This window comes from Lampetra fluviatilis, chromosome 28 (assembly GCF_964198595.1).
Source record: "Lampetra fluviatilis chromosome 28, kcLamFluv1.1, whole genome shotgun sequence".
Classification (NCBI taxonomy): Eukaryota; Metazoa; Chordata; class Hyperoartia; order Petromyzontiformes; family Petromyzontidae; genus Lampetra; species Lampetra fluviatilis.
Window position 1 is genome coordinate 11,291,491 of NC_136302.1, and position 26,423 is coordinate 11,317,913.

Sequence of the window (26,423 nt, forward strand, 5' to 3'; positions counted from 1 at the left end):
TCATATGCGTCGGGTTTCTCCGGGTACTACGAGTTCTGCCCAATCACTCATTCATGAAATAGGCCAGGAGGGGAGGGGGTGGGAGATGGACGGGGGTAGATAGGAGGGAGGTGGGAGATCGGAGGGAGGGGGTGAGGTGGGAGGGGAGCGTGGGGGGAGGTGGGAGTGGGGTGAGGTGGGAGGGGAGTGGGGGGGGGAGCGTGGGGGGAGGTGGGAGGGGAGCGTGGGGGGAGGTGGGAGGGGAGCGTGGGGGGAGGTGGGAGGGGAGCGTGGGGGGAGGTGGGAGTGGGGGGGGGCGTGGGGGGAGATGGGAGGGGGGCGTGGGGGGAGGTGGGAGTGGGGGGGGGGGGCGTGGGGGGAGGTGGGAGGGGAGCGTGGGGGGAGGTGGGAGTGGGGGGGGGCGTGGGGGGAGATGGGAGGGGAGCGTGGGGGGAGGTGGGAGTGGGGGGGGGCGTGGGGGGAGATGGGAGGGGGGCGTGGGGGGAGGTGGGAGTGGGGGGGGGCGTGGGGGGAGGTGGGAGGGGAGCGTGGGGGGAGGTGGGAGTGGGGGGGGGAGCGTGGGGGGAGCGTGGGGGTAGATGGGAGTGGAGTGTGTGGCGAGATGGGAGGGGCTTTCCTCACTTAATACGTCACTTCCTTTCGCTCCGCCGGGCTCGCCGGAAGTCGTGGCGGGGGACTCCTGGGGGAGGGGAGGGGTGAAGATGGCGGTGTCGAGGAGGAGGTGAGAGCCACGGACGGAGCGGCGGTCTCCATGTCGTCTCACCTCGGCCGGGAGGCGAAGGCGTCAGCCGCGCTCGTCATGAAGACTTACCTCTTACTCGGTCTGCGCACGCTCATCTCCGCCGTTGCCAAGCTCTACGCGCTACTGCTCAAGGCCTGGAGCTTCGTGCTCTACGTCCTCCGTCGGCAGATCCGGACGGTGGGTAGGGGCGGGCAGGCAAGGCCGGGGGGTCCGTAGGCGACCAGGCCCCGGGCGCGATCTCTCTTCCCGCTCCCTCGAATATGTCCCCTGCCATACGAACGTGGAATGTCCACCGTTGCGTGCGTGCGGTCTCTGTGTGCCCATTTTCGCCACGTACGTCTTTCGTGTCATTTTACCTGCTAATCCCCCCACCACCACCACGTTTCTGATCTACATGTCAGTGGGTTAACATGCACAGATTGAAAACTTTCTTGTGGAGGCCGCCGCTCGGCTCGTTTGCGTGGGAAGCCGCTGTTAACGATTGTTATTTTGTGCACGTTGTAGGCACACAGTGTGATGACGGTGTCTGTGTTATTCAGGTTTGTGTTTGCGCGTGAAAGCGGCCGGCAAAAAGAGCGTCCGTCCAGGACGACGAATGCCACGTAACTCCGTTGTGGTTCCTGAAGTGTCTTAGTTGTGTGTGTTGTGTGTGAGAGCGACGGAGTTTTCTCGTGTGCAGGAGTTGGGTGGATTACTACACCACCGCAGTCAAGTGAGAGATGGAGGTTCCTTGGGGATGCCTTCATCCAGCAGTGGATTGACCATGGCGGATTGGTGGTGGTGGTGTGTTGGGACTTGGCATTTGTAGCCAATAGTCGACAAAAGGGTAACGCGCATCTGTGTACGTGTTGGGAGTGTGCGCGCGCCTTAGGGGATGCGAGCACCTGAGCACGGTGCATCTCACACTCCTCTCAATCGGACACTTCCCGTGGCCTCGAAATGCACCCAGCCTGGCACGACGCGCTGCGGTGACGTCACCGTCGCTCGTGTGGCGTGACGGCCGTGTGAGTGTACACCAGTGTGTGTACTTGTGAGCAAGTACATCTGTATATTTAGTGTGTGTATGTGCTTATGTACAACTTGGAGTACAGTACATGTTTGTACCTTTGTATGTACGCGTGATTTCGTGTGCGTGTAGTGATGATGGTACGTCCCAAAGTATGCGTATATAGTTGTGATCTGTAGCTGAGTTTGTGTAGAATCATGAATGAGTTATGTGTGCATCTTAATTTGAATGCTATGAAGAGAACCAGTCAACCAAAATGTCAATATCTTCCTATTATTTAAGTAAAATATATATTTTAAAAGTATCAACTACTCTCCTAACCATATACATATCAACCCATACGGTTTACCCCGTTTTCTTCTACAGGGGAATTCAGTTTTCAGGTCCATACGGCGTACAGCCGTTTCATTACGGACATAACATAAAATAAATGTATATTTATTTGTGTTTCTACCTTGTCATGGGACTTTGTAGGATGAACGTTGAGATTTACAAGGGGACAGGGGGACCAATAAGGCCTGAATTGGTTTAATAAGGTGGGCACTGATAAGCGGTTGACAGGAATGTAACCATTACTCGTTCTGATTCGTCAACCCTAACCATATCCCGAACCCCTAAAACCTAACCCCTTAACCCTACATGAAAACTAAATACATGTCCCTTAACATTTCATTAATTCAAACCCAAGGAAGGTCAGTGGTTGGATGAAAATGTGGAACAGTTAGTACCAGCAGAGATTCGGTTTCATCAAAGATCATCTTCGGAGATGGTGTACGATAAAAAAAATCAAGGTTATTTTTAATTCACCTCCTCTGTATTAGTTCAAACAAGCAACCATTCAATATTTTGGTGTGTGGGTCTTATAAGTGGACGGTGAATATACCACTATAACGTGGTTCAGAAACTGTCATTCATTAACGTAGACAATGGCAATGCGACTTAAAAAGTGTGCAACCTCACGGTTGGCTACGTACGGTGCGAAAGAAGTTCAACATACATACAAGATGCACGTTTGGAATTATATTGTGGAACAGAACAAGGAACACACGATATTAGGGAACGTACTCGTGTGACTGTAGTGGTTGTGCAGTGTGATTGTTTATCAAAGCTTCCCCATGGGCACAGTCATTGAGTGGTACTCCTGGGCACATCACTTCCTGACCCACTGGTGACATTTACACATTGCTCTCGCATGGCTTCGTTTCCTTATACAACCCCGCGTTGAACAATGGAACTAAGTGAACTCGAGCTATGATGTTGCAAATGTGAATCTGCTGGTGCGCCCATTCAATGATTATATATGTATATATGGGTGTCTATACGTGTTTATTTGCAAGTGGGGAGCAGTGGCATAGTCGTTATTGTACAGATAATAAGTGGCAATTATCCAAAGCGGTTCTGGTCCTCCCCTTCATCGACTTGGCCTTAAATGAGTAGTACATGCTGTGGTGTGTAATCATCAGAGGTGTGGACTCGAGTCATGTGACTTGGACTCGAGTCAGACTCGAGTCATGAATTTGATGACTTGCGACTCGACTTGGACTTGCATAACAATGACTTTGTCCCACCTATGAGATGTGGACTCGAGTCATGTGACTTGGACTCGAGTCAGACTCGAGTCATGAATTTGATGACTTGCGACTCGACTTGGACTTGCATAACAATGACTTTGTCCCACCTCTGGTAATCATCAGTACTGGGGACACAAAGGATGGGTCTTGACTACACCACCCCCTCATGCGCCGTGCCGGCCTTCATAGATGCCCACAAACAGCGCTTGCCTCAACAGTCCTGCGTAGGTTACCCAGGGGTTCTTCGTGGTATATTTACCTAATGCCCAACCATAGTTCTTCTTTGTTAATTTTCAACCACCTTTTTTTGTTCTCTAGCCAAGCTCCGTTCCATTTTTTTATTAAGAAGGAAAAGTGGAAAATCTAAAGCTGATTTGAAACTTGTCCCCTAACCCCTGGCAGGGTTTAGCCATTAACTTTAACCCGAGGCATATGAACCTGCATTGTATGTCTGTTGACGACAGTGTGTTTGTAATGAGATTGAAGTTTACGCACAGATTGGCCTAAAGAAGAAATAATGTTTTGAATCGGTGCATTCTAGCTGCTGTGACATTTGATTTATAACCATGGTCATAAACAAAGAAATTGGCACGTAAACTGAAAATGGCACCGTTATGCATGGAAAGGTGCATTTTTGCAATTATATCAAGAAACGGAGAACTTCATGGATTGGAGAGCACATGCAGACCCAATTCAAACTGTGAGTAAAAGTAAGTAAGCTTGAACAGAATGTGTCGCTAGAAGAATGACTGGTAGTTGAGGTGAGATGTAGATGTCACGTCGGGCTCATGTGTGAAGGTGCTCTGGATTGTGCGCAAGTTCCAAGTTGTACCGAGTGTCGTTCAGGTTTTCTCCGCCGTTTTGCTCCATTTGCCATGGGGGGGGAGGGGTTCTTCTAGAACTGAACTGAAAGTTCAGTATTGAAAGTTCCTGAAAATGCGCTCGCATGCCAAATAACTTGCGTCACAGCCCAACAAAAACACACGCGAGAAAATCCCCCAGTTGCTGCAAAAACGGTTGATCCAAGCGGTCAGTCGGGCATTTATTGACGATTACTCAGGGTGTGTGCGTGTTTGACTTTGCTATTGCCACCCCCTGTGGCGCCCCCCCCCCCCATACCTTGATGTAAAGGACGAGTGACCATTGGACTCGGTAGTTGACGCGGAGCGAGCAAGCTGCGATCAAATTTGGTGTGTGGGGGTTTGAAGTTTTACGTTTTGCTCCATAAGCTGTGAGCTTCTTCAGAAACCAAATTATTAAACTGAACTGGAATATTCAGGTTCTAAAACTATTCAACTCAATTTTTATTTTACCAGGTAAGGCCCACTGAGCTATGTAGCTTTTTTAGAAGCAACCTGGCCACAAATGAGAGCCAAACCAAGTGGCTTATCACGTCGACCGTTATAGCAGCCACATTCTCTGCATCTTGATTCTAAATGTGGAGGGCAAAACCGGAGGACCCTGAGAAAAATCCACGCCACCACGGGGAGAGACATGCAAACTCCAAATATACAGGCGTCAGAGTCGGGATTGAACCGACAAAACTCCTCTATACCAGGCGAGGTAGTTAACATGTCGCCACCTAGGTGCCATACAGATTTATCCCAGCACGTGTGGAGCAAAGTGTATGGATATCGTGGGAATCAATACGCGGTCGAACCCGAAAACATATTCGAGAGCTCTGGGTGGAATCTTGTGCTTCCTGTTGCTCGGTAAAGCCTAGCGTTGGACCCCACTCATCATCGTCTTCGTCATTGTATCATAATCGTCGCTTTAATCCTTTTACGGTCGGCCGTTGAACTCGTAAAAGAGTTCTAAAACTGTATTGGCGGAGTGGGCGAAACCTGCATTGGGGCCTATGAGCGTCTTGGGCAAAAAAAAAACTTTGGGAACTCAGGGCCAGTGCTGATGTCATTGAAAATAAGTCATTCAAATAACAGTCATCATTATTATTATTATTATTTGGTCCAATAATATTTTATGCAATTTCACAAAACAAGCCTTCATGCATCATCAGCCATGATCACTCCAATGCTGCACGAAGGCCTCTCCCTACCCAAATTTGTTGCAGTCACAACCGCAACAAACATGGCTCTCCCTTGAAGTGAGACTGCTGGGACCAGTTGTGTACAGATGACAACTTGAGTTTGTATTTCCCCCGAGTTTGCTCCCGAGTTGGTTAACTTAAGGAGGAATCATCAGAATGGGCACTCTAAAATTGGTTCCGAATATTCTGTAAACTCATGTCTTTGCAAACAAAAGAGAGCAATGTCGTTTCACGTCTCTCAGTGGGTCTATTTCATTGCTGTTATGTGGCTGTAAATTATGGTCATTTTGTGTTTACAACATGTATTTGTTATAAACCTGACCTGCTTTAGAAGGAGATAAGATGCATTGATTTATAAATCACTTAAAGCAATTATTGAAAAACAAATGAATGAAGAATGTGACGTGAGTGGAGACGTTATTCCTGGAAAATAAACGCTCATGAAATATCAGCCCCCTGTAAACAAGACCACATCACCCCGTTCCTCCACTCCTTCCCCTGGCTCCCAATCCAATCCCGAATCAAGTACAGGGGGCGGTGACACGGCCTAGCGGGGCGGCACATTCGCCGTTTGTTGTTGCAGAGGTTAACTGTTCAAACCCGGTAGGCAGCCCCAGTTAATTCTGTGCTGTGTATTAACCATAGAAATACACGCCGTCTGCTTCACAGTGGAGGTTAAAGATTACGCGCCATGAATCGACAAGAGTAGGCCCGTTGTGTGCCGGTGTCGTGGTCCAAATTTGCCAAGTGAAAAAATGTACCTGTAAAAATACTCCATTGGGACTACACATGGTGACATCACCCCTACTGAGAAACCACAGCACAGACTGCCCATGAAACATAGCGCCTTCGTGATCGCCTTGCTCTCTTAACAGGGGTCGGCAGCAAAAATATCGAGAAGAGCCACTTTTTTTCGAAGTCTGTACAGACTCAATATTTCAAGAGCCGCAATGCGTGTGAATACGTGTACATTACGTCACGAAGCAGCCCGCACAGAGCCACATGTGGCTCCGGAGCCACAGGTTGACAACCCCTGCTCTATGACAATGGAACTCATTCCAAATGTACTCGTGATGTAGATTGCAAAGATTGCCCCTTACCAACTTTAAGAGCCTTTATCGATTCACGCCCACATACCTCTACCCACGTAATCTCGCTCTTTTCCCCCTTCGTGTGTTTTTTTGTATAGTGCTCCTGACTGGTTTTAAAGTCTCTCTATTTCACACAGTCTCGATATCCCATCGCCACTCTAGTGACTCTAGCCTTCCTTGAAAACTGCTCAACCTCCGCTTTAATGGCTGCTTGCTACGTCTCTGATTCTGCCTCAGTAGTCTGTAATTCCTTCCCCACAGCCATCTGTGATGCCGACTCCCTGCCACTGTTCAAACCCATGCCCAAGACCTCTATCTCATCGACTGCTATCTGTGAAGTATCTTAAATATCAAAGTATATTCGGTATATTTGTCCTGTTTTCACTGGTGTCCCTGGGATGCGATCGTCCTGCATCCTGTACAGCGTATTGAGATGCAGCTGTATTTACATACTAATTAATAATGAGTAGTAAGTTGGGGCCAATTGTAATTTCACCCATGGATGAAGGCCGCACCATGCCGTGCCAGTCTTAGGGGTTGTTGTACCGTACGTACTTCACCGCTGGTTTGTGATAGAGGGGGGGTGCCCAGGACCAGTTAAAATATCACTCGCTACTGATGTTAACCACGGCCGGGGATTGAATTCAGGCCTGCGGGTTCATAGTGCAGCGCGCTAAACACAGCAGCCACCACTTCATCCCACAAATCCCGCATGTGATTGTAAAATAACAAATTTCCAAATTCTGTCGCAGCTGGTGGACGTCCCATTCGGTTGGGGTTATTGGGTTTGCTCGCAGGAGGACGGCGGTGGTGGCAGAGGGGGGTGGGTGCAATATGTCCAGGAGAGAGTCAATGGAGCGAGTAGGGGATGTTCTGTCATCTCCGTTGGCTGGGATCCTCTTCCCAGCTGGATGGCCTCAATCCAGCCAGTGGCAGCATTGATTTTACCAACGAAATTAGTGATGCAAATATTCGTCAACGGAGTGCGCGTGAGTTTAATTTGAGTCGACGATGATTATGAGCGGATTCGAAAAAATCAAGACTAACCCACCAGAGATTGAAATGTGACTAAGACCCAGCGAAAATGAGGTAATCTGTGCAAGCCGCAGCCCAAAATAGTTTTAGTAACGTCACTGGAGACTGAGGCGCCGAGGAAGACCAAAAGTGTTAATTGGCTTGGTACATATTAAAAAAATACAGACCGAGTTTATTGCTTGACTGCCCTGGAAATATTAGGGTGGACATTTTTTTTTACGCCCCCTCGCACCACCGTTTGTGGACTACTTGTTTGACTCGTCTCGTCGACGAGACTTAAGAGAACACTCAAATGAAATCTACAGACTGACGTTTGACTAATCCAGAGACGTAATTCCACATGATGTTGTTGTCGTCAGCTAGACTTGCGACTAAAATAAAAATGCTTACTAAAAGTATCGCTGACCAATGGAGCAGGCTACATTACAGCCGTCAGCTCTTAAACGACGAAATTCGCGGTTGTTACCCCCCCCCCCCCAACCATAATCATCTTGAGGTTTAAAACTTCCACGTGGTGGAAATGTCCTCTTGCTTATTTTGTTTTACCAAAGGGTGGAATTGAGCAGAATGCCTTGCAATTAATGACTCCGTTATAATCCGCTGTGCACGCGCACAGAAGAACAAACCGAGTGGAATTCCCATCGCAGTTTCAAGTGATTTCAATAGCAGTAGGAAATCGTCGCACCGTCTAACGTACGGCGTCGAAGCGGCGGTCACCGTTGGGTGATGACGAATCTCTCGGCCACCGCAGTGCTTTCGGCCGTCCCTTTTCCACGTACGTAAAAAAAAAACAGCGGCAACAGGTGGCGGGAATTCCTGCCACAGCTGACGCCGCCAGCTCCGTGTCCCTCTCCGCAAGCCACCAGGTTAGGGGTTGGTGCGGTTAAGGGGGGCGGCGGTTGTAGAGGGGGGAGGGGGTGGTGCGGGTAGTTAGCGGGCATTTATTTTGGGAATGCCCTGGCAGCAACTGGGCTCGCTCCAACTCGCTGCACGTGCTCGTATCATCGTGGACCAAGCTGCCGCGGTCCGGCGCAGCAGCCGCGTGGAGCCCGTGGTGATGGATGATGGCTGCTTTTGATGTGTCTGCTACTGCTCTTGGTGGTGGCGGCGGTGGTGGTGGTCGTCATAATGATGATGATGGGGGAGGTGGCGGTAAGTGTAGTGGTGTTTATCAGTGGTGATGATGGTGGTGGTGCTTATCTTTCTGTAGTCCACTGGAATTGTATTTATGGCGATGGGGTAATCAGCCCGTTGCATCAATTCAGTTGCCCTCCAACAGCAACGGAGGACGGAGGAGCAACACTCATACCAACGAGCAGAGCACTGGTCGACTAAAATGCAGGAAGTTGGCACAGTGGGAAGTACAAGCGGTGTATCTGCCAGTCGGTCTGCCCTGCGACCGACCAGTCAGCCTTCCACGCTTTGCATAGCCTCTAAGTGCACCTAGCCTGGTACAAGCACGTGGGTGATGCCACGAACGTCGCCGCCACGTGATGAATGTCACCCTTGTATTCATCGCTGAGTGGATTGCGACTGTTGTTGTAAGTGGTGGTGGTGGTACTGGTGGTGCTGATGTTGCTGGTGGTGGCGGCGGTAGTGCTGTGTGCCAGATGGGCGAACGGCCGGATCCGACACCTGACACAGCGCTGACGCAAGTGACGCCTCTGCTGTGACTCCGGTTTTGCCGTCACCGTCAGCGAGTGAGCGTGTGGCAGTGGACCCGGCGAGAGGTGGGGGGTGGTAGCATTTTAGCCGCAATTGGCGCAAACGTGGAATCGCACAAGGCTCTGCTTTATGTGTGTGTGTAAGTCTGTGTGGTGGGAGTACTTTGACACTTGATTTATTTATGTATTCAGTTTATTCCCTCGGATGCATGACCGCCCTCTTCACGTGGAGCACATGTTCCGACGCTTGACCCAGCATCTTGGGGGTGCAGTTGCGTCTTACATGCCCCCTAAATCCACACTGTGTTGCATTTCTAGGATGCGGTCTCTCCAAGCTGGACCCCCTCCCCCCCGACGAGCACCGCCTGCGGCTGCTGCCGTCCCTGCGGGATGGAAACTTTCGCCCCGTCTTGACTTCCCCCCCCACCCATAACCCGCCCCCCCCTTACAGCTCGGCCAGTGGCAATGCTTTCATGTGTCTGTCCAATCTCGACTGTTTCGTTGCCGGGGCCGCTTTGTAACGTGGGCAGCATCGGGTGTCGGATTTCCGTGCGTCGTCGCTGGCTGTGATTTTTTTTTTGACAAACCGCAATGCGTTTGTGTGCGTCTGGCGTGCAGATTATCCAGTATCAGACGGTGCGGTACGATCTGCTGCCCCTCTCGCCCACATCTCGCGTGCGGCTCAGTGAGTAGAGGGGATCCGCACGGGAAAGGGGGGGTGGGGGGCTTCTCACCGGGGTCCGTGGTCCTGAGTGATTTTTTTTTCCTTTCAAAAGTCACTTTTGTACGCAGTTGAACTATGTACTTGCAAAACAAAGAGATGTAGTTTCGTGGCTTTACGTATTCCTTTACATCCTTTGAATGGAAGGCGAACGAAAAGTTGATTGTGAAATAGCAGCATTCCGGCGTGCTTAAAAAAAGAACGTTTGCAGTCGATGCATATCACCCGCTTTGTTGTACGGGCAAGACACAGGGACACTGAACAAAGCACTATAGAATGGCAGCTGTGAGTGTGCAAAGAAGCATGGTGAGATGCATTGTGGGAAGTACACTCGGGAACCGGAATAGGAACACGTGCGTCGGGGGAGTGCTGAGAAGTCTAAAGCGCACATTTGTCAATAATGCTGTGGCCTTGAAAGGAAAAATATATAACAGGCGACATTTCGGCAAATCGACCTTCTTTCATGTGCTATGAAGAAGGGCTATTGCCCGAAACGTTGGCAATAAAAAAAATTACTTCTCAGGCCACAGCATTATCGACGAATACTTCACAACGGTCAATAAATACAATGTTTCAATTTGTTAATTGTGCTTGTGCACAACCTCCAATGCAGCATCACCAAACGATTTGTCATGAAAATTGAGTGGGCTTGGGCAGGATCTCATTGCTAACAAGAATAGCGTAATGGTGAATGGACGAGACTGATGAAGGATTGGTAGCCAAAGGAGAAACTCTCCTAAACCACAGCTGGTGATGATGATTCATTAAATAATGACGACAGAATCCCACCGCTCAGATTAGCGGGTGTGTGTGTACGTCGGAAGATCAAAGTCCAGCATCACTCTGCACGTGCGATCACGTGTTTTCCAACATGTATAACGTTTAGCAGTAACGTCAATAACCTCTCCTCCGTTTCGGTATTGTGCCTCCACACACAAACACAATATTTGTTTTAGTCATCGGTCTATTGGTTCTCAAGACCAATATTATCCAGCAGCATTCGTTTAAAAGCAAGCAAACTCTTGGGACCGGTTTCAGCCAACTGGGTCTTATCAGCAAGGCACACCGGCTGGACCTGCAATCTACACCAATTGTATCCATTCGTGCCTGTCATTATGGTGACCCAGGTCACTCGTTGCGAATGAGACTTATCCTGGTCTCTTCAGTTCTCACCTGGCTAACCAAAATAATCTTGAAACTTGACACTTGTTGAAAATTGCGAACGGGAGATTGTTGCTATTTGGGTGTGAGGCAAGCGATGATAGTCTTGCCGCAAGCTATGGTAGGTGGTAGGCTGCAGCGGGCCTGCAAGCTCAGCGATCCGTGTGTGAGTCACTGTCGCCACCTAGTGGCTCCTCTGATGGTGCAAGGATCTGATGGCCAAACCCCTGTGGCAAGAGATGGGCAAAGTATGTCAATTAAATGTACAGGTGGTCCTCGTTTAACGCGGTAGATGCGTTGCTGAAAAGTGCCGCCTTGAAGAGAAAAACGCGTTCAGCGAAAACAATTTCCCCATAAATGTAACGATAAAGTTTGCCGAGATACGATGTACTACGCACACGCACAGTAAGATGCCGGGACACATATAAAACTACACTAAACTGTTTTTCTATTACCAGGTAAGGCCCACTGAGCGATACAGCTCTTTTTCAGAAGCGACCTGCCCCCAAGTGAAAGCTCAACGCAGTGTCTTGTCATGTTAAAAATGTAATGCTGCCAAATACTCTAAACGCACGTTGATTCTAAATGTGGATGGAAAAACCGGAGGACCTGATGAAAAATCCACTCGACCACAGGGAGAACATGCAATTTCCAATATACAAGCGTCGGGTTTGGTATCGAACCCACGACCTCCTGTACACCTGGCAAGATAGTTAACATACTCTTAGTTTTTTCGATAAAGTCACGTAGGTAAAAAAAAGTGATTATATTATTATTTTTATTAATTTTTATTTCATTTTTTTACCTACGTGACTTTACCGAAAAAAAAACAAATAGTATGAATCCTTGCAGTCACGAAAGCTTCAAATCTAGAATTAAGGTAGTTAACATTTCGCCAACTGAGGGTGCGGCGCCGCATTACTGTATCATTCCACGTAGTGTATCGTACCACTCGGCCACGCAGCTCAAGAAAGTAGTTTGTCGTTGACCGCTCATCGGCGTCGAGAGCCCCTTGCGAGGAGTGACGCCGTTTGCGTCCGTGCCGGCGGTGCAGGCCAGGTGCGGCGGAAGATTTTGGTGCTGGATCTCGACGAGACGCTCATCCACTCGCACCACGACGGCATGTCGCGCACCATGGTGCGGCCGGGCACGCCGCCGGATTTCATTCTCAAGGTGAGCGCCGCAGCCGGGACTATTTTTTTAATCAAATGAATAGTCAATGTCATTGAGAAGAGAGAGAGAGAGAGAAAGAGAGGAGCATGGGAAAATTCGACGAGTGGGAATGGCAGTCCCCACCGTTGACAATCATTTCCCAAGCTCTGCCTGGCCTATGTTGGGGTATATAGGGCCAACTCCGTTAGCGACTTTATTGTAACTGAGGATAAAAAACCCCACGACGATCAGTCGATACAGTCGATCAAAGGACAAAAAATTACTATCGACTGTTTTATTTGTGGTCGGGTTTCCCCTTTAAAACTAACAGCCACTGAAATACCCTGTTGTCAATTTCACTCTGGTTGGTGTCTCCCAAGTTTTGGCCAACCCTATGATCAATTTGGCGGGTGCCTCTGGAGTTAGTTCCTAGTAAATAATCTACATCGGACGATCTTCACGAGAGTAATCGTGCCATCCGCATTACAGACAGATCTGATGCATTGGCAATGTCAGCCCTAGTTGCGTGTAATTAGCTGCAACTACAGGAGGGGTTTGTCTCGGGAAGCAAGCGACAGCGGTTTGTGGGTGTGCGCGCTCCGCAGGTGATCATCGACAGGCACCCAGTGCGGTTCTTCGTGCACAAGAGGCCTCACGTCGACTTCTTCCTCGAAGTGGTGAGCTCACGCGTCGCGCGGCTCCCGACGGTAGCGCGACACGGGCCCGCCGTGCCGCCTGCCCGCCCGCCCGCCCGCCGGGTTCACGTTCGCTCGCGTGCAAGCTTAGCTCCAATTGCCACTCGCTGAGGGTCCGGTGTTCGGTCGAGGTTATGTTGGGGTTCGGGGACGGTTTGGTGTATCTCGGTCTCATTTGTGAGAACGTGAACGTTTCTGATAGTAGTCGGATGAGATAAATGTAATCGTCGTCATCATTATCGATGTTACCATAATTGGCCCGGCCATAATCAATCTCCTGCTGGATGAAGGCCTCCCAAAAACATTGCAATCTCTGACGAGCCTGCGATCGTAACACGCACCGAGCACCCGCACGCCCGCTGATTTTTCAGCTAGCACACTTCACATCGGCGTTCACGAATCAGAACTCGGTAAGTCGTATCCAGAACTCAATCTGCAGTATTCACAACTCATTTTGTGGAATATGGGTCTCTGGACAGGCGGTTACGTCCAGAACACGACGGGCAATATCAGAGATTCAGAACTCATTGCGCGCTCACTCATTAAAGGGAGAGTTGATTTCATAATGGCCTAATAACCATGTTAATACGTCTGCTTCACAACGGACGGTAAAGATTCCCTGATGTGATTCGCAAGCGTAGGCCATTGTGTTTGCCGGCATTAGGGTCAATTGGGTTTATACACACAGCAGCGATCATCGCCCGCTACTGCCAGACTATCATAGTCTCGAACACTCTTGCATATGTAACTCATCGTGGTCTCTTTGAGTTATCACCCAGTTAAAACAAAATTGATTTGAGACTCAGAATAGAAGAGCAGTTGATATTTTCATGCGACTGAATTCGCCCATGCGGTCTGAGCCTCGGTCCGGTCTCGGATTTACCCTTGTTGTGGTCCAAGGCTTTACCACGACGCAGTGCCGGGGGGGGGGGGGGCGGGGGGGTGGACCACGTGACGGTGTCCCTCGGTGGTGTGGGGTGCCACGATCGCCTGGTATGCAGGGAGTCGCGAGTACAATCCCAACCCTGGCGCCTGTATATTTTGAGTTTGCATGTCCTCCTTGTGGTTGCGTGGAGTATTTAGCTTCTATACATTTTCACGTGATAAACCACTTGGTTGAACTATCAAATGTGACCAGGCCACTTGTGAAAAATAAGCAAATAGTTCAGTGGGCCTTACCTGGTAAAATGAAAATCGTTTAATGACCACGAGTTCGCGGTTTGGTGTCGCGCCGCAATGGAGCGAGCTTGCAAATGGCACGAGACCGGCACAGTGGGCCCGGGCGCCGTTTGCCGGCGTGTCGCAAGCGGCATCTGGAAACGATTGCGTCGGCGTCGTCGTGGCGTGACCCCGTCCGCGGTTGGGTCACCGGCGCCCCTCGGCGGCGACGGCTAAACAAGGGGGCGGCGGTGACGGCGGCGTGCTCGTTGCTCGTGTTCGCTAATTTAGCATTTCGAGTTGTTAGCGATTTTTATTTATGTTTAATTAGTGCCGGGCGAGAGGGACGTTTGTAAACGAAACAGAGTTTGGACGTTTGCCTGGTTGCTTGGCCTCCTGTGGCCTCGCTGTGTATGCGTGACGTGCGCTAGGGGGAGGGGGCTGTGGGTGGGGACACATGGGAGGGTGGCAGCTGGGGGGGGAGCTGCGTGGGGGGGGGGGCCCGGGGTGTTTTCACGTGCAGGGTGGGGGGGCACACCCAGGAGTGGGGAGTTTGGGATGCTGGGGATTGGGAGGGGTGGCGTCGGTCAGTGACGGCTACTTCCTCTAATTATATACTGTATATACTGTATGTGTATAGACTCCCCGTGTCCATGTAGGCGGTGAGCAGTAGGGCAGCGCGACGGACCCCGCGACACGAGTTCAATTCCACTCACGGTCAATGTAAGACCGGGTCTTGGGCCCTCCCCTAGGTCGACTCGGCCTCAAATGAGTATCTGGTGCGGTGGGCAAACGTCGCCGCTTGGGAGACGAAGGTGGCCGGACGTGCTGCTGGCCACCCAACCCCTCCGTGTACCGTGCCGGCCTTCATAGGTGCTACTCGCTAACAGCACTTGCCTCTACAGTCTGTTAAGGCTATGTAGGCCTGCCACAGTGCATGGTCCCGTTAGTCACAGAATGAAGCTGGCAAGTGTCTCGACCCGCCGCCTTACCCCCCCCTCCCACCCCAACAGGTGAGCCAGTGGTACGAGCTGGTCGTGTTCACGGCCAGCATGGAGATCTACGGCTCCGCAGTGGCCGAAAAGCTGGACAACAACCGCAGCATCCTGCAGAGGAGATACTACAGACAGGTGAGGGCCGATACAACGCGCGCATTCCGGTGGAGCAAGCGGACAGCGCTCGTCCACCACCAGGGATGACCTTGAAATGGCTCGCAACATTAAACGGACAATTGCATCCCGCCACTGCCGCTGCTGATTTTCTGTTCGAATGCCTTGCGAAGCGAGACGGTGACCCTAACCTCTTGGCTCGTGTGTCGTCCTTCGCAGCACTGTACTGTGGAGCTGGGCAGCTACACGAAGAACCTGATGGCGGTGCATGGAGACCTGGCTAGCATAGTCATTCTGGACAACTCACCCAGCGCTTACCGGGGCCACCCAGGTAACGAAGCGCACGCGACATCCGCGTGCACGGCACACAACGACGACGATCACCCCACCACCCTGTGTAGCCTGCAACGGATTGTCGAGCGGTGGCGCGGTGCGCTATGAGCCCAATGACCCCGAGTTCAATTCAGTCAGTAGCGAGTGATAACTGAATTTGTCCTGCCCCCCCCCAAACCAACCGCCGCCCCCCCCCACTTCCCCCCTTCCACCCCTTCACCAACCCCCCACGTTTACCTACGCATGCACGCGTGCGCAGCAGACACGCAAGCGTGGCGCACAGCGCCAGATGTACACAGCACGCACAGCGCACACCAACAATATGTACGTGTGTATGTTGCACGTCTTTCGCACCGTATGTAGCCAACCGCGCTAATCGGAGGTGCGGGCGAAGGATAACAAACTTAACCCATAATAAGCAGTTCTAAAGAAATGAGGTTTCAATGTCGGTGATATAAGTGCATAGCTCCAGTGGCTACCGAATATCGGGTGGAAGAGCGTTCCAGACGGCCGCAGAAGCGCACCTGAAAGCGCGCGATGCAGTGAAAAATCACCTGGTAGGCGCACGAGCTCGCCACATCTCAAAAGCTAAACAGGGTAGAGTGCTTTGTCGGGCCACCGCAACCCCCTATGCATAACAGGTGCTGCTTAGAGGGGCTATCTTGTCAGCAGAGGGCAGTGGAGAAACATCAATCGTTGTGCTGTAATATGCTCCCAACATCTACTCTCCACACCTTCAACTTCCCACGACCCGCAGGGCGTGTGGGGGGAGGCCCTCATCCAGCAGTGGATCGACAAAAGGGCCGTGCTTGTGCTTATGCCTTCACAAGCATAGTGTGTGTGTGTGCGCGGGGCTGTTCGTGCGTGTTGCTGTGCTGTGTGTGTGTGTGTGCCAGTTTGCCTGCTTGCATTCGTTACTATTTTACGTGTCTGTTTACACTTGTGACTACGTTCTTACCCACGGTGTATACCTGTGTGCATGTGTGTACCTGCCTCTGCGTGCACGTGTGTGTTCTTGCGACAGACAATGCGATCCCCATAAAGTCGTGGTTCAGCGACCCCAGCGACACGGCGCTCCTCAACCTCCTGCCGATGCTCGACGCACTCAGGTGCCGTTCTCTCTCCGCGCGTCACGGCGTGGGCCAGGGTCCGCGTGTGCGTGCGTGCGTGTATTTGGGGTGTGTGTCTGTAATTGGTTGAGCGTTGTGGGGAGTGGTCGTGTAAGTGGCTAGCTGGCTGCGCTACGAACCCGGCGACCCCTGATAAATGTTTGAACTCGTCCTGTGCCTCCCCTAGGTCGACATGGCCTCAAATAAGTATTTGGTATGGCGTGTAAACATCGTCACTTGGGAGACAAAGGCGTGGTGCTGGCCACCCACCACCCTGCATGTGCCATGCCGGCCTTCATAGGCGCTTGCTAACAGCACTTGTCCCAATAGTCTGTTGAGGCTAAAACGGGGGGGGGGGGGGGGTCTTTGTGTGTGTGTTTGTGCCTGTCTAACCCAATGGTAGCGGAAGTGCAGTGGTTTAGCGCAATGCGCTACTAACCCAGCAACCCCGAGTTCAATTCCCGCTCGCGTCAGTAACCGTGGCGAAAAATATTTGAACCCATCCTGGGCCTCCCCTAGGTCTGCTCAGACTTAAATCAGTACCTGTTTGCTGGATGTAAACACCCACCACTGGGGAAGACGGAGGTGGCCCGGGGATTCTGCTGGCCTCATGTGCCATGGCGGCCTGAATGTGTGATCGTTAATAGCACTTGTAGATAGTAATTTAAGGAACACAAAGATCATGCTAATATCTCTCTGGTCATACTGTGTTCATTGCATGAATGTTAGGGTATCTCTCGAAGTGGTTGTCTCAACAGTCAGTTGAAGGCTCGACGGGGGGGGGCGGGGGTGATTCTTTGTCATCGTGATGTGGTCCACGTTTGTCTGTGTGCGTCGTGTGTTGCAGGTTCACAGCGGACGTGAGGTCAGTCCTCAGTCGAAACCTGCACCAGCACCGTCTTTGGTGACGCGCGCTCCCCCATCCATCGCCCTCCGACCTTGCCCCCCAAACAGCACCCCTCCAGCTCGGCCCCCCCCCTCCCCCCGCGGCCCTCTCCAACACCCGCGCACCGTCTCGTTGGCGACAGGAAGTCCTGCTGCTCGGCATGCTGGGAACATGGCGGCGTTGGGGCTGTGTCGACCGCGAATTGCAAGGCGGTGGACTCCTTTTGCTGGACCCGAACGATGAAAGAGCAAAAAAAAAAACCTTACGTCACACCGCAAAAGTTTTATTTTATTTTGTTTATCTCTTTAGGACAATAACATTATATATATAACTATATATATGTACAGTCAATTGTAGCAGGAAAAAAAAAATTACTTCATCCATCTTGTTAATACCTGAATGATTAATTTTTTTTAATCTTAAAATTGTATTATTTCCACGATTTCTCCTTTCAATTGATGCCCGATGAGCGATACATTTATTTTTTCCTCCCTTTGACCCTCCCTGTCCTCGGCACGATCATCAGTCCCGTCCGTCCCGTCGGTCCGTCCTCTCCTCTCCGTCTGCCACAACCCCCCAGAAACAATGCCTCTGCTTCAGCGGTGCTTTTCCGAATCCTCGGGCATTTGCCGCGCCTCCCCCTTCCTCCACCTCGTCGGCAACGGGGAACCCAAGCAGCCTCCTCGCCTCGCCCGGTCGGCGGTGGCGGTCGGCGGTGGGTGGAGGCCCTGACTTTTTGGGAGGTTGCTGTGCACTACCAGCCGCTGTCATGTACGCGCGCACGCATGCGTGCGCGTTCGTCAGGGGTTGTAAAGTTTTAACGCACTTCTCTTCGTCGGCAACTGTTCCCCCCGGTCTGTCTCTCGGTTGCCCACCTGGGAGGAAGGAAAAGGAATGAAGGAGGAAGGAAACAACACAAGCCCCATCCCTCGCGCTGTGTATCAACGTATGTTTATTTTTTTCCCACGCAGCCATTCGTAATCCACGCGCGATGTTGAGGGCTATGCCCGCGTGTTGAGCCTCTTCCCCCCCCCCCGCCTCCTCTCGAGTGTTCGGCACACGCCGTGTGACGGGCATCTCCCCAGGAGTCGAGTTGAAGATTGTGGTGGAGTTGACGCGATGCCCGCGCGGGGTTGAGGTGTTGCGTGAGCTCCAGGGACGGAGTACTCGGAGCGCTGCGTTTGTACCAATTGGGGATTGATGGGGGAGCGAGAGTTGCGGAGAAAAATTTCGGAGAGTGTGGTTTCCGATCGTCACTGCGCAACTGGGGGGGGGGGGGGGGACTGCGTTGTGTTTTTTTTGGCATCTCTGCTGCGGGCTGGCGGTCGGTACGTGTCATTTACCGCATGAGAGCCCATTCAGAACCGTTAATCTTGTGTGCATTGGAGACCCGGGTAACCACATTTGCGTAGAGGAGGGTTGGTTTTTCACATTTGGCGGCCGTGCTTAAAACCTTGTCGATTGGTACTTGCAGAGAGATCTCGTCACGGGGCCTTCAGCATTTCGAGGCAGGAAATATGAACGACGCATTCGCAGAATTTATTTGACGGCTCTCGAAAAGGGGAACACAAACGTGGAGCTGTTCTGCTTGGCCGCGGTGGTGAGCTTGCCGTGACCAAACAAGTGGTGCCCGGTTCCCACCCCCGACACACACACGCACGCAGGTGCAAGGGTAGCGAGCGGCCGCAACGCTGCCTCTGAGCGTGGGAATCGGCGGTCCTTAGCTTTGCGCGTGTGGCTGCCGGTTTCCGCTGTGAATTTGCACGCTCGCGCATAGTCACGCGCGCACGCGTGCTCAATCCTAAACCGTTACTGCTACAGCGAACCCACAAGATCATTCAGAAAGGATTTGTTTATGTCAGTCGCAGGGTATAATATCGATCGATCACGGTCAACATTTTGGCCAGTTGAGCCCCCTCAGAATCGTAAACCCTGACGATGCGAAACCGAGTAAAAACGTTGATTTGCTCTCGATAGCTCTGGACGACGTGTCAAATTTCTGAGTGCGTTTTTGCAACTGCGGTTCGTGTGTACGCAAGCATACGCGAAATGTGTAAATACAGAGTGGCGAGGAAGATCCGAGTTTGGAGAGCCGAACGTTAAAAGTATGCATGGATAAGCACTTACTTTTTAGTTTAAACTGTTGCCCTCGTGTAGTGTTATCGGATGATAAGTGCACTATCCCGAGCCCTCCATTAAGAGAGTAAGATGAATGCGAGGCCTTTCATTAACCTGGGCATGGCATCGATTTGACAACTTTCTCAAGGAGTTCTGCGTGGAATTCTGTACAACCGAGCTGGCCTAAACGAGTCTCGGAAATCGCCTGGTGGTTTTTCCACTGCAGCACCCAAACCGTGCCGCTAACATCGCACGTTAATACATTATTTGGTATTTGAATCGACGATTAATAACCCCCTCCGCCCCTGGAACGGCTCAATTCCGAGCAAGATTCCGATCTTCAGCGGGTGCCACGGTGGCTACGAGATGTTAACTCCCTCGTCTGATATACAGGAGGTTGTGGATTCGATCCCGACCTTGACGCCTGTATATTTGAAGTTTGCGTGTTCTCTCCGTGGTCGCGGGGATTTTTCTCGAGTTTGTCCCTCCACATTTAGAATCGACATGCGGTTAGAGTCATTGGCTGCTGCTATACATTTCCACCTGATAAGCCACGTCATTTGGGATATCATTCGTGGCCAGGTCGCTTCTGAAAAAGAGCTTTCGAACTCGGTGGTCCCTACCTGGTAAAATATAAAATTTTAAATAGTTTAAAATAGCTTAAACAACGTTTCGCGCTTTGGTTCAGGCGCGGCTCAACAGACAGCCAGTGGAAAAACCACCGGGGCCATGAGGGCCCCGTGCCGGTGCGGCTCGGTTGTGCCAGTGAAAAAAAGTAACATCGAGGACATCCGGAGTGCCCGGACAAAAGAACGTTGGAATGGCTCTCATGTGGTTAAATAAAGGACGTTGAATTAATTAACAAATAAGAGCTCTAAATAAAGAAGTACAACTGTCATCTTATTTATTATTAACTATGTACCCAGAACGTTTTGGCAGCCTCCTACATTCGCGAGTTATCTTGATAACGTCGTGCGACTGCTCGCACGCGCGGGTATCTACGTACGTACGTGCCCGTCTGTCTACGCATGCACGCACGCGTGCTGGGTTTGTAAACATATGCTGTGCGAGCGACCAAGAGGGGGAGGGAGGCCAGTCGCGACTAAGCGAGCGAGAACGAATGCACTGGTGCTAATCCGAAGTCTGCGTCAAGTTGTCCGAGTTTTTTTTGTAAAACGATGAAATGTCGATCTTGGCGACGGCGAGCGACGGCCTCCCCCCCGCGGAACTCCGCGAGAGAAACGATTCACGCGCGGGCAGATCGCGAACGACGCACACACCCAGCGGATCGACACGCAGGGCACGTGTGCGCCGCGTACTTGCGAATCGAGGGGCCAGGTGGAGGAAACCTTTCCGCCGAGCAACGCGGCACGACCCCTGTGGGGTGCGAGTCACACGATGGCCGCTTCTCCCCGAAGCTCCGCCAACTCTCGAGACGGCCGGCCCCGTTGGCTTGACGTGAGATGGGCGACCTGTGGCGGTCTATTTGCACTTTTTCCCCCGCCGCCGCCGATGATGCTGGGGCATCGACACGCGCCAAACGCTCAAAGCTGTGCCACACTGGTCTCATTGATTACAGCAACATCAACAAAAAAACGCCAACGATCGCAGTTCCCGCGATGGTGTTCGCGCCAAGGGGTTTTGTTTGTCGACCGCACCGCCGCCTCGCCGCCGGTCGTCTGTGCCGCTGATGGGTTCAGTTCCCGATTCCGTACGAGATCGCAAGCTTATATTTTTGTTATCATTTTTGTCCCTGTCCATACCCCCCCCCCCCCCCCCCAAAAAAAAAAACCCAATGAGTTACAGAAATTACGTCCGTAAAGACCAAGCCAGCCACCCCTTTGTAAACGCGCCTCCGCCACTGAACATTTCCATCTCGCGATATCCAAGTTAATGTTGTTCCGGTTGCCATAAATTATTGTTAACACGTTTTGAATCCAAATATAACGCATTGGGTTCGAGGTTGCCGGATGACCGCTCGCTTCGACCGCGGGGTGGCTGACTCCACCGCGTCGGCCGAAGCCGCCGTCCCGAGTCTGTGGGCCTGGGGTCATCCGCCTCTCAATATTTCTCTTCTCGTGCTCCCGGCCGGACCGTTCGGTACACTTTAAAGCTTTCGTGACTGCCGGGATTCATATTCTTGGTTCTTTTGGTAAAGTCACGTAGAAGGGGAACAATAGAATAAAAAAGTAACCAATTACATTTTAAACAATAACATTTAGAAGGGAAATAATAAAATTAGAAAAATAAAACAACATTTAAAACAAGAAAATGTAGTTGTATTTTTTAATTGTATTATTTCCCTTCTACGTGACTTTACCGAAAGAATCAAGAATATAGTTCCGTCCACGATCTTGCTTTTTTTTGTGCAGGCGGCGACGACGACGACAACAACAACAACGACACTGTTTTACTGGCCGCGATTCCAGCAGCTAAGGTGGTGGCATCTCTTCGATGTGTTGGCGCGTAGTTTCACTTGCGCTTCCCCGCGGTCTCCCAAAGGTCCCTTCTCCGCGCGGCTCTCCCGGCGTACTTGTGGGTTGCGTCCTCCTCGCGCTGTTGGGCAACGCTGTCCGAGGTTGTTCCCCCCCCCCCCCCCCACCTGCTGGGAGCCTCAATTCCTCAAGTCCGCTCGAGTTACGGAACGTCGGACATCGTGCCGAACAACGCACCTATGTGGTCGTCATCTATGTGTGTCGACGGTTGCCCGACAGCTACGGACCGTGTTGCCCTTGCCCTGACTGACTACCACGGGGTGGGGGGGGGAGGGTCCTTTACGGTTTCAATAGCTTCCTTCTGCTGATTACATAAAACATGCAAAGTCGTTGTTCATCAGCATCGGCTTATTTAGTTTTAACAACCGTGTGGTTTTTTTGTTGTTGCAACCGGCTGCTGGTTGAGAGCCCCTGGTGCAAAGTCTTGTTAACATTCAGGGAAGTTTGCAGCTTTTAAAACGAGGAGCCAGTGGATTTTTTGTTTGTTAAATCAGAGCTGCAGCTCCAAACCAATCGCAATGTATTTGGACCCCAGTTGCGGCCGATGGCGACTCGTCGATTAGTTACGCAGTTGTGATGATTTTTTTTTTACGGACGAGTGTTGAAGCCGTTTGCGGTGTTTCGTGGTTTGTAGGTACATGATGACTTTAAAGAATCGGCCAGTGTGGTGACACTAACGAGACCAGGTTTCTTATCGGACGAGACCGGGGTTCTGTATCGGTGAAATGGTTCTATATCGGGTGTGACAATTGTTTTAAATTGGACGAGATGAGTTCTCTATCGGACGTGCTAACTCTGTCTCAGATGTGACGAGTGTACTTAATTGCATAGAGATACGGGTTCTGTATCGGACCAGACGAGGTTTCTCAAAAGACGAGACGAGGGTTGCTACTTCGGACGATATGAAGATTCCATATCGGATTAAATAGTTCTTTATTGGGCGGGGACGAGTGAACTTTAATTGGGATGAAATTAGGGTTATGTAAGTGACCACGGTAAAATATTGTTCGTTGGATGACACGAAGATGCTGAAGCGGATGGGACGATAGTTCTATATCGGTTAAGAGGAAGAACATTGTGCATGGGATGGGAGCAGTTAATATGTGGGATGGATCATTGCAGCAGTGTGTGTGGCACAGCTGCTAAAGCCATGCCACATCTTTTGAGCATCATTCGCCCAGATTATACATTTTTTTTTGTTCCCGTTGAATTCATCTGACTAATAGTTGCAGCTCTTATTCTTTAAGGTATCCGTTGGCAATAGGGAAGTTCGTCGATAAAAGTTCATAGGGCATTGCACCTCGCCGAAAGTGAAAATGATTTGGTGTTGGGAAAAATGTGGCCATGAAGGATTCTATCCCCTCCGCCGCCCCCCCAAACCCATCCTCGACACAGGAACCCAACTGACAGCAGCAGCAGCAGCAGCTCGCCCTTCGTAGAGTAACAATGTAAGCCATTGAGTGGTTGGGAGACATTTAGAAGAGAAAAAAACTACAAAAAAAGGAATGCCAGCGGTTGGACAGTTCACGAAAAGTAAAATGTCACTGCGCCAGGGTTCTGCGTCGGCAGCTCTGGAGGGTCTCCACAAGGCCGATCGCTCACGCCCCACCGCTGTCCAGAACGCAGCTTGTCAAATAATAAGATGGCATTTCAGGTTGTGGTGACCACACCCCCCCTACACCCCCCCCCCACCCTTTTTCAGAATAGAGAAGCTTCGTATTTAAATATGATATTTTTTTCCCCTTCCAATTCACAAGACATTGTGTTGGTGATGGTGGAACATGTTGGTGGGTTCGGAAGAGTGGTGCCGGGGTGTGAAGTTGGTGGGATTTTAACTGGGAAAAGCCTGCTGGGTAGGTCCAATTTGTCACAGTCTCTTTGTTGTGGTTATTTTTGGTTTGGAAAGGAACGCCTTTGGGGGATATTTATAACGGTCTCGATGTTTAAATTTTGTTTAATTTTTTGGAGGCGGGCTGCGGCGCGCTCGGAACATCGTGCCATCCACGAGGTTCCGTTACTTCGTCTCGCCGTGGAGAGCCGCGGGCAAAGCAAAACAATCAGAACTCCGTGCTGCGTCTTCACGACCCCACCCACACAGCCCCCCCCCACGCACGAGTGAAAAGTGTTGTTAGTCCATCTTTCTACCGGCTTCCCAGACCACCAGCAATCGGGTTTGGTGAATAAATGCCAATTGGACGATGTTGGCAGCAGTAGTTGTTTAAACGAGCCTGACTGCTGATGAGACCCAGATGGTCGAAACCGGTCCAGAGTTTGCTTCCTTGAAACAAATGCTGCTGCAGCTTGAGAATATTGGGCCGGAAAGCCGATGGGCCGATGGAATAAAACGTGTTTTTGCTTATACAGGTTTCCCCCGCTTCGTGCGGTCGAGTAGCGCGTAAAGTACACGCGCACACAACGTCCCACGTCCGACTGCTTAGCCGCATGTGGAGTGAATTGAAACGGCGCAATGTCGCGAATTTATGGGTAGAAATAGGGTCGCCGCGTAAACCATCGCGAAATCGCACAAACCGAACCCGCGTAAAGCGAGGGACACCTGGTTTTGGAGACGCAAAACGTTCCTGCTAATGTCCGTGAGATGCTGTTCACAACTGTCTTAAGCGCCCTTGGTCCAATCTCTCAACCAGTTGAAGCCATGACTCGGATGCATTTATTTCTTAAAACGTCGACAAGAACGGGCTGCCTGTCGCGTGCTGGTGGAAAAACATAACGCCATTTATTTATCTTGGAAATTCTTCTCCGAGTCATTGCGATGTTTACCCAGCAATTTTGAGTAACAAAGGGATAACATTCCACACACGTTGGTGCACGCGCCCACCGGCTGAGCTGCCATGTGCCCACCTTGCATCCCAGAATATGTTGGCATTTTACACAAGTCACCACGATACACCAACCCCTTGCCTCCAAGGCAGTCTGAATCGCAGACGTGCTTTGCCATCACCACCACCACCGTGGGTCTTCGTGCATTCGTTTCAAACACGATGGAAGACTGATAAATTAATACTCTGGCTGCAAGCATTGAGTGAGCAATTCAAGTGGCTGAGCTCGTCTTCTTTATATATAACAACTTAATGCGTTCATCAGCAACGCAGCCGTGAAACAAAAGCATACGCATATATAATGGAGGTGAAATTGCGCGCGATGGGGAGATCGTCTCTGCTATGGTAGAAGAGCCATTGCCCCAAGCGTGTACTTCACAGGTTATATTCCTTTTAGGCCGGTGCTCTTGACGAATGGATTGAGTTGTTTTGTTAACCGTGTTTTGTGGACTGCGATCATAATCTGTGTTTTAGACCGGGGGAGGAATCCGATGAGCGATGACGCTCTTTTTTTACCACATGTCCAGTATGGATGGGTCAATTCAGAAGCAGCAGCAGCACCACCGTTTGTTTAATTCGTGTCTTGACCGTGAGACGAGTCAGCCAGTGGTGGGGTTAAAGAGCGCAGCTCGATGTGGGGCGTCTGGCAGTTGTCGCCGGTTGGCGGGCAGGGTCGGGGAATGATGAATCTCGCGAGAGTGCACAACGCGGCATCCGCGAACGGAATCGATGCCAATGTGGAATGTGGGTGGCGTTGGGGGGGGACTAACCCCGGAGGTCCCGATTATAGTTGGTTGAGTTTGTTCCACCAAACCCCCCCCACCTCCCCTCCCCCCTCTGTACAGAAATCCGATTTTAGTTTTGTTTGGATTTTCAGACTTGAGCAAAAAAAATCGTACAATTGTTTTGTTTCGCCGAAATTAGTTTGGACCTGTTTCACACGTGACCAGTTAAATGGGCTTTTTTATGGCAGCCCCCCCCCCGCCCTTGCCCCCTCCTCCTTGCCCCCCACATCCCTCCTATATATTTTTTAAAATTTTCCCCATTTTATTTTCATTTTCTCAGTCTCCCCGACTCCATCAAATGTAATTAAACTTAACATGTTTTATGGAGGAAAAAAAAGCCTGATTAAATTTGTAAAAACTGTCCTCGTCTCATCGCTGTGTGCACGTGCCGCGTGCCGCGCGTGCTCGCTTCGGGGAGGTGCTTTGCGAACAGCGCTGGCCCCCAAGAATCCCTGCAGGCTACTTGGGCGATCTCTGTAAGGCCGGTGGTATGGGGGATGCAGTTGGGTGATGCTTTGCGCTACCAGCCTGACGACCCCTCGCATTTTGAACCCGGCTAACAGCAGTGGTGAATATCTAAACTGGTCCTGGGCCTTAAATGAGCACGTGGTGCGCTGTGTAAACATCGCCACTGGAGACGAGCGGCCAGGAGCGGTGCTGCCTGCACTGTGGCCCTTCGCGTGCCGTCGGGGCCTGCATGGTCGGTAC

The 26,423-nt window shown here is 51.1% G+C and overlaps 1 protein-coding gene across 1 annotated transcript; it reads left to right on the top strand.

The window, feature by feature from the left end:
- Window positions 1-676: 676 nt before the first annotated feature.
- CTDNEP1 (CTD nuclear envelope phosphatase 1) lies at window positions 677-22,484 on the top strand. The gene is made up of 8 exons (XM_078869695.1): window positions 677-919; window positions 9,775-9,841; window positions 12,093-12,211; window positions 12,796-12,867; window positions 15,057-15,173; window positions 15,372-15,483; window positions 16,510-16,594; window positions 17,442-22,484. The coding sequence occupies exons 1-8, from the start codon at window positions 752-754 to the stop codon at window positions 17,500-17,502; spliced, it is 801 nt and encodes a 266-aa protein (XP_078725821.1). The 5' UTR covers window positions 677-751; the 3' UTR covers window positions 17,503-22,484.
- Window positions 22,485-26,423: the final 3,939 nt, after the last annotated feature.

Coding starts and splice junctions, on each gene's coding strand:
- CTDNEP1 (XM_078869695.1), top strand. CDS start 752: ATGTCGTCTCACCTCGGCCGGGAGGCGAAGGCGTCAGCCGCGCTCGTC. Junction 920..9,774: donor TCCGTCGGCAGATCCGGACG/GTGGGTAGGGGC, acceptor TCTGGCGTGCAG/ATTATCCAGTATCAGACGGT. Junction 12,212..12,795: donor CGCCGGATTTCATTCTCAAG/GTGAGCGCCGCA, acceptor CGCGCTCCGCAG/GTGATCATCGACAGGCACCC.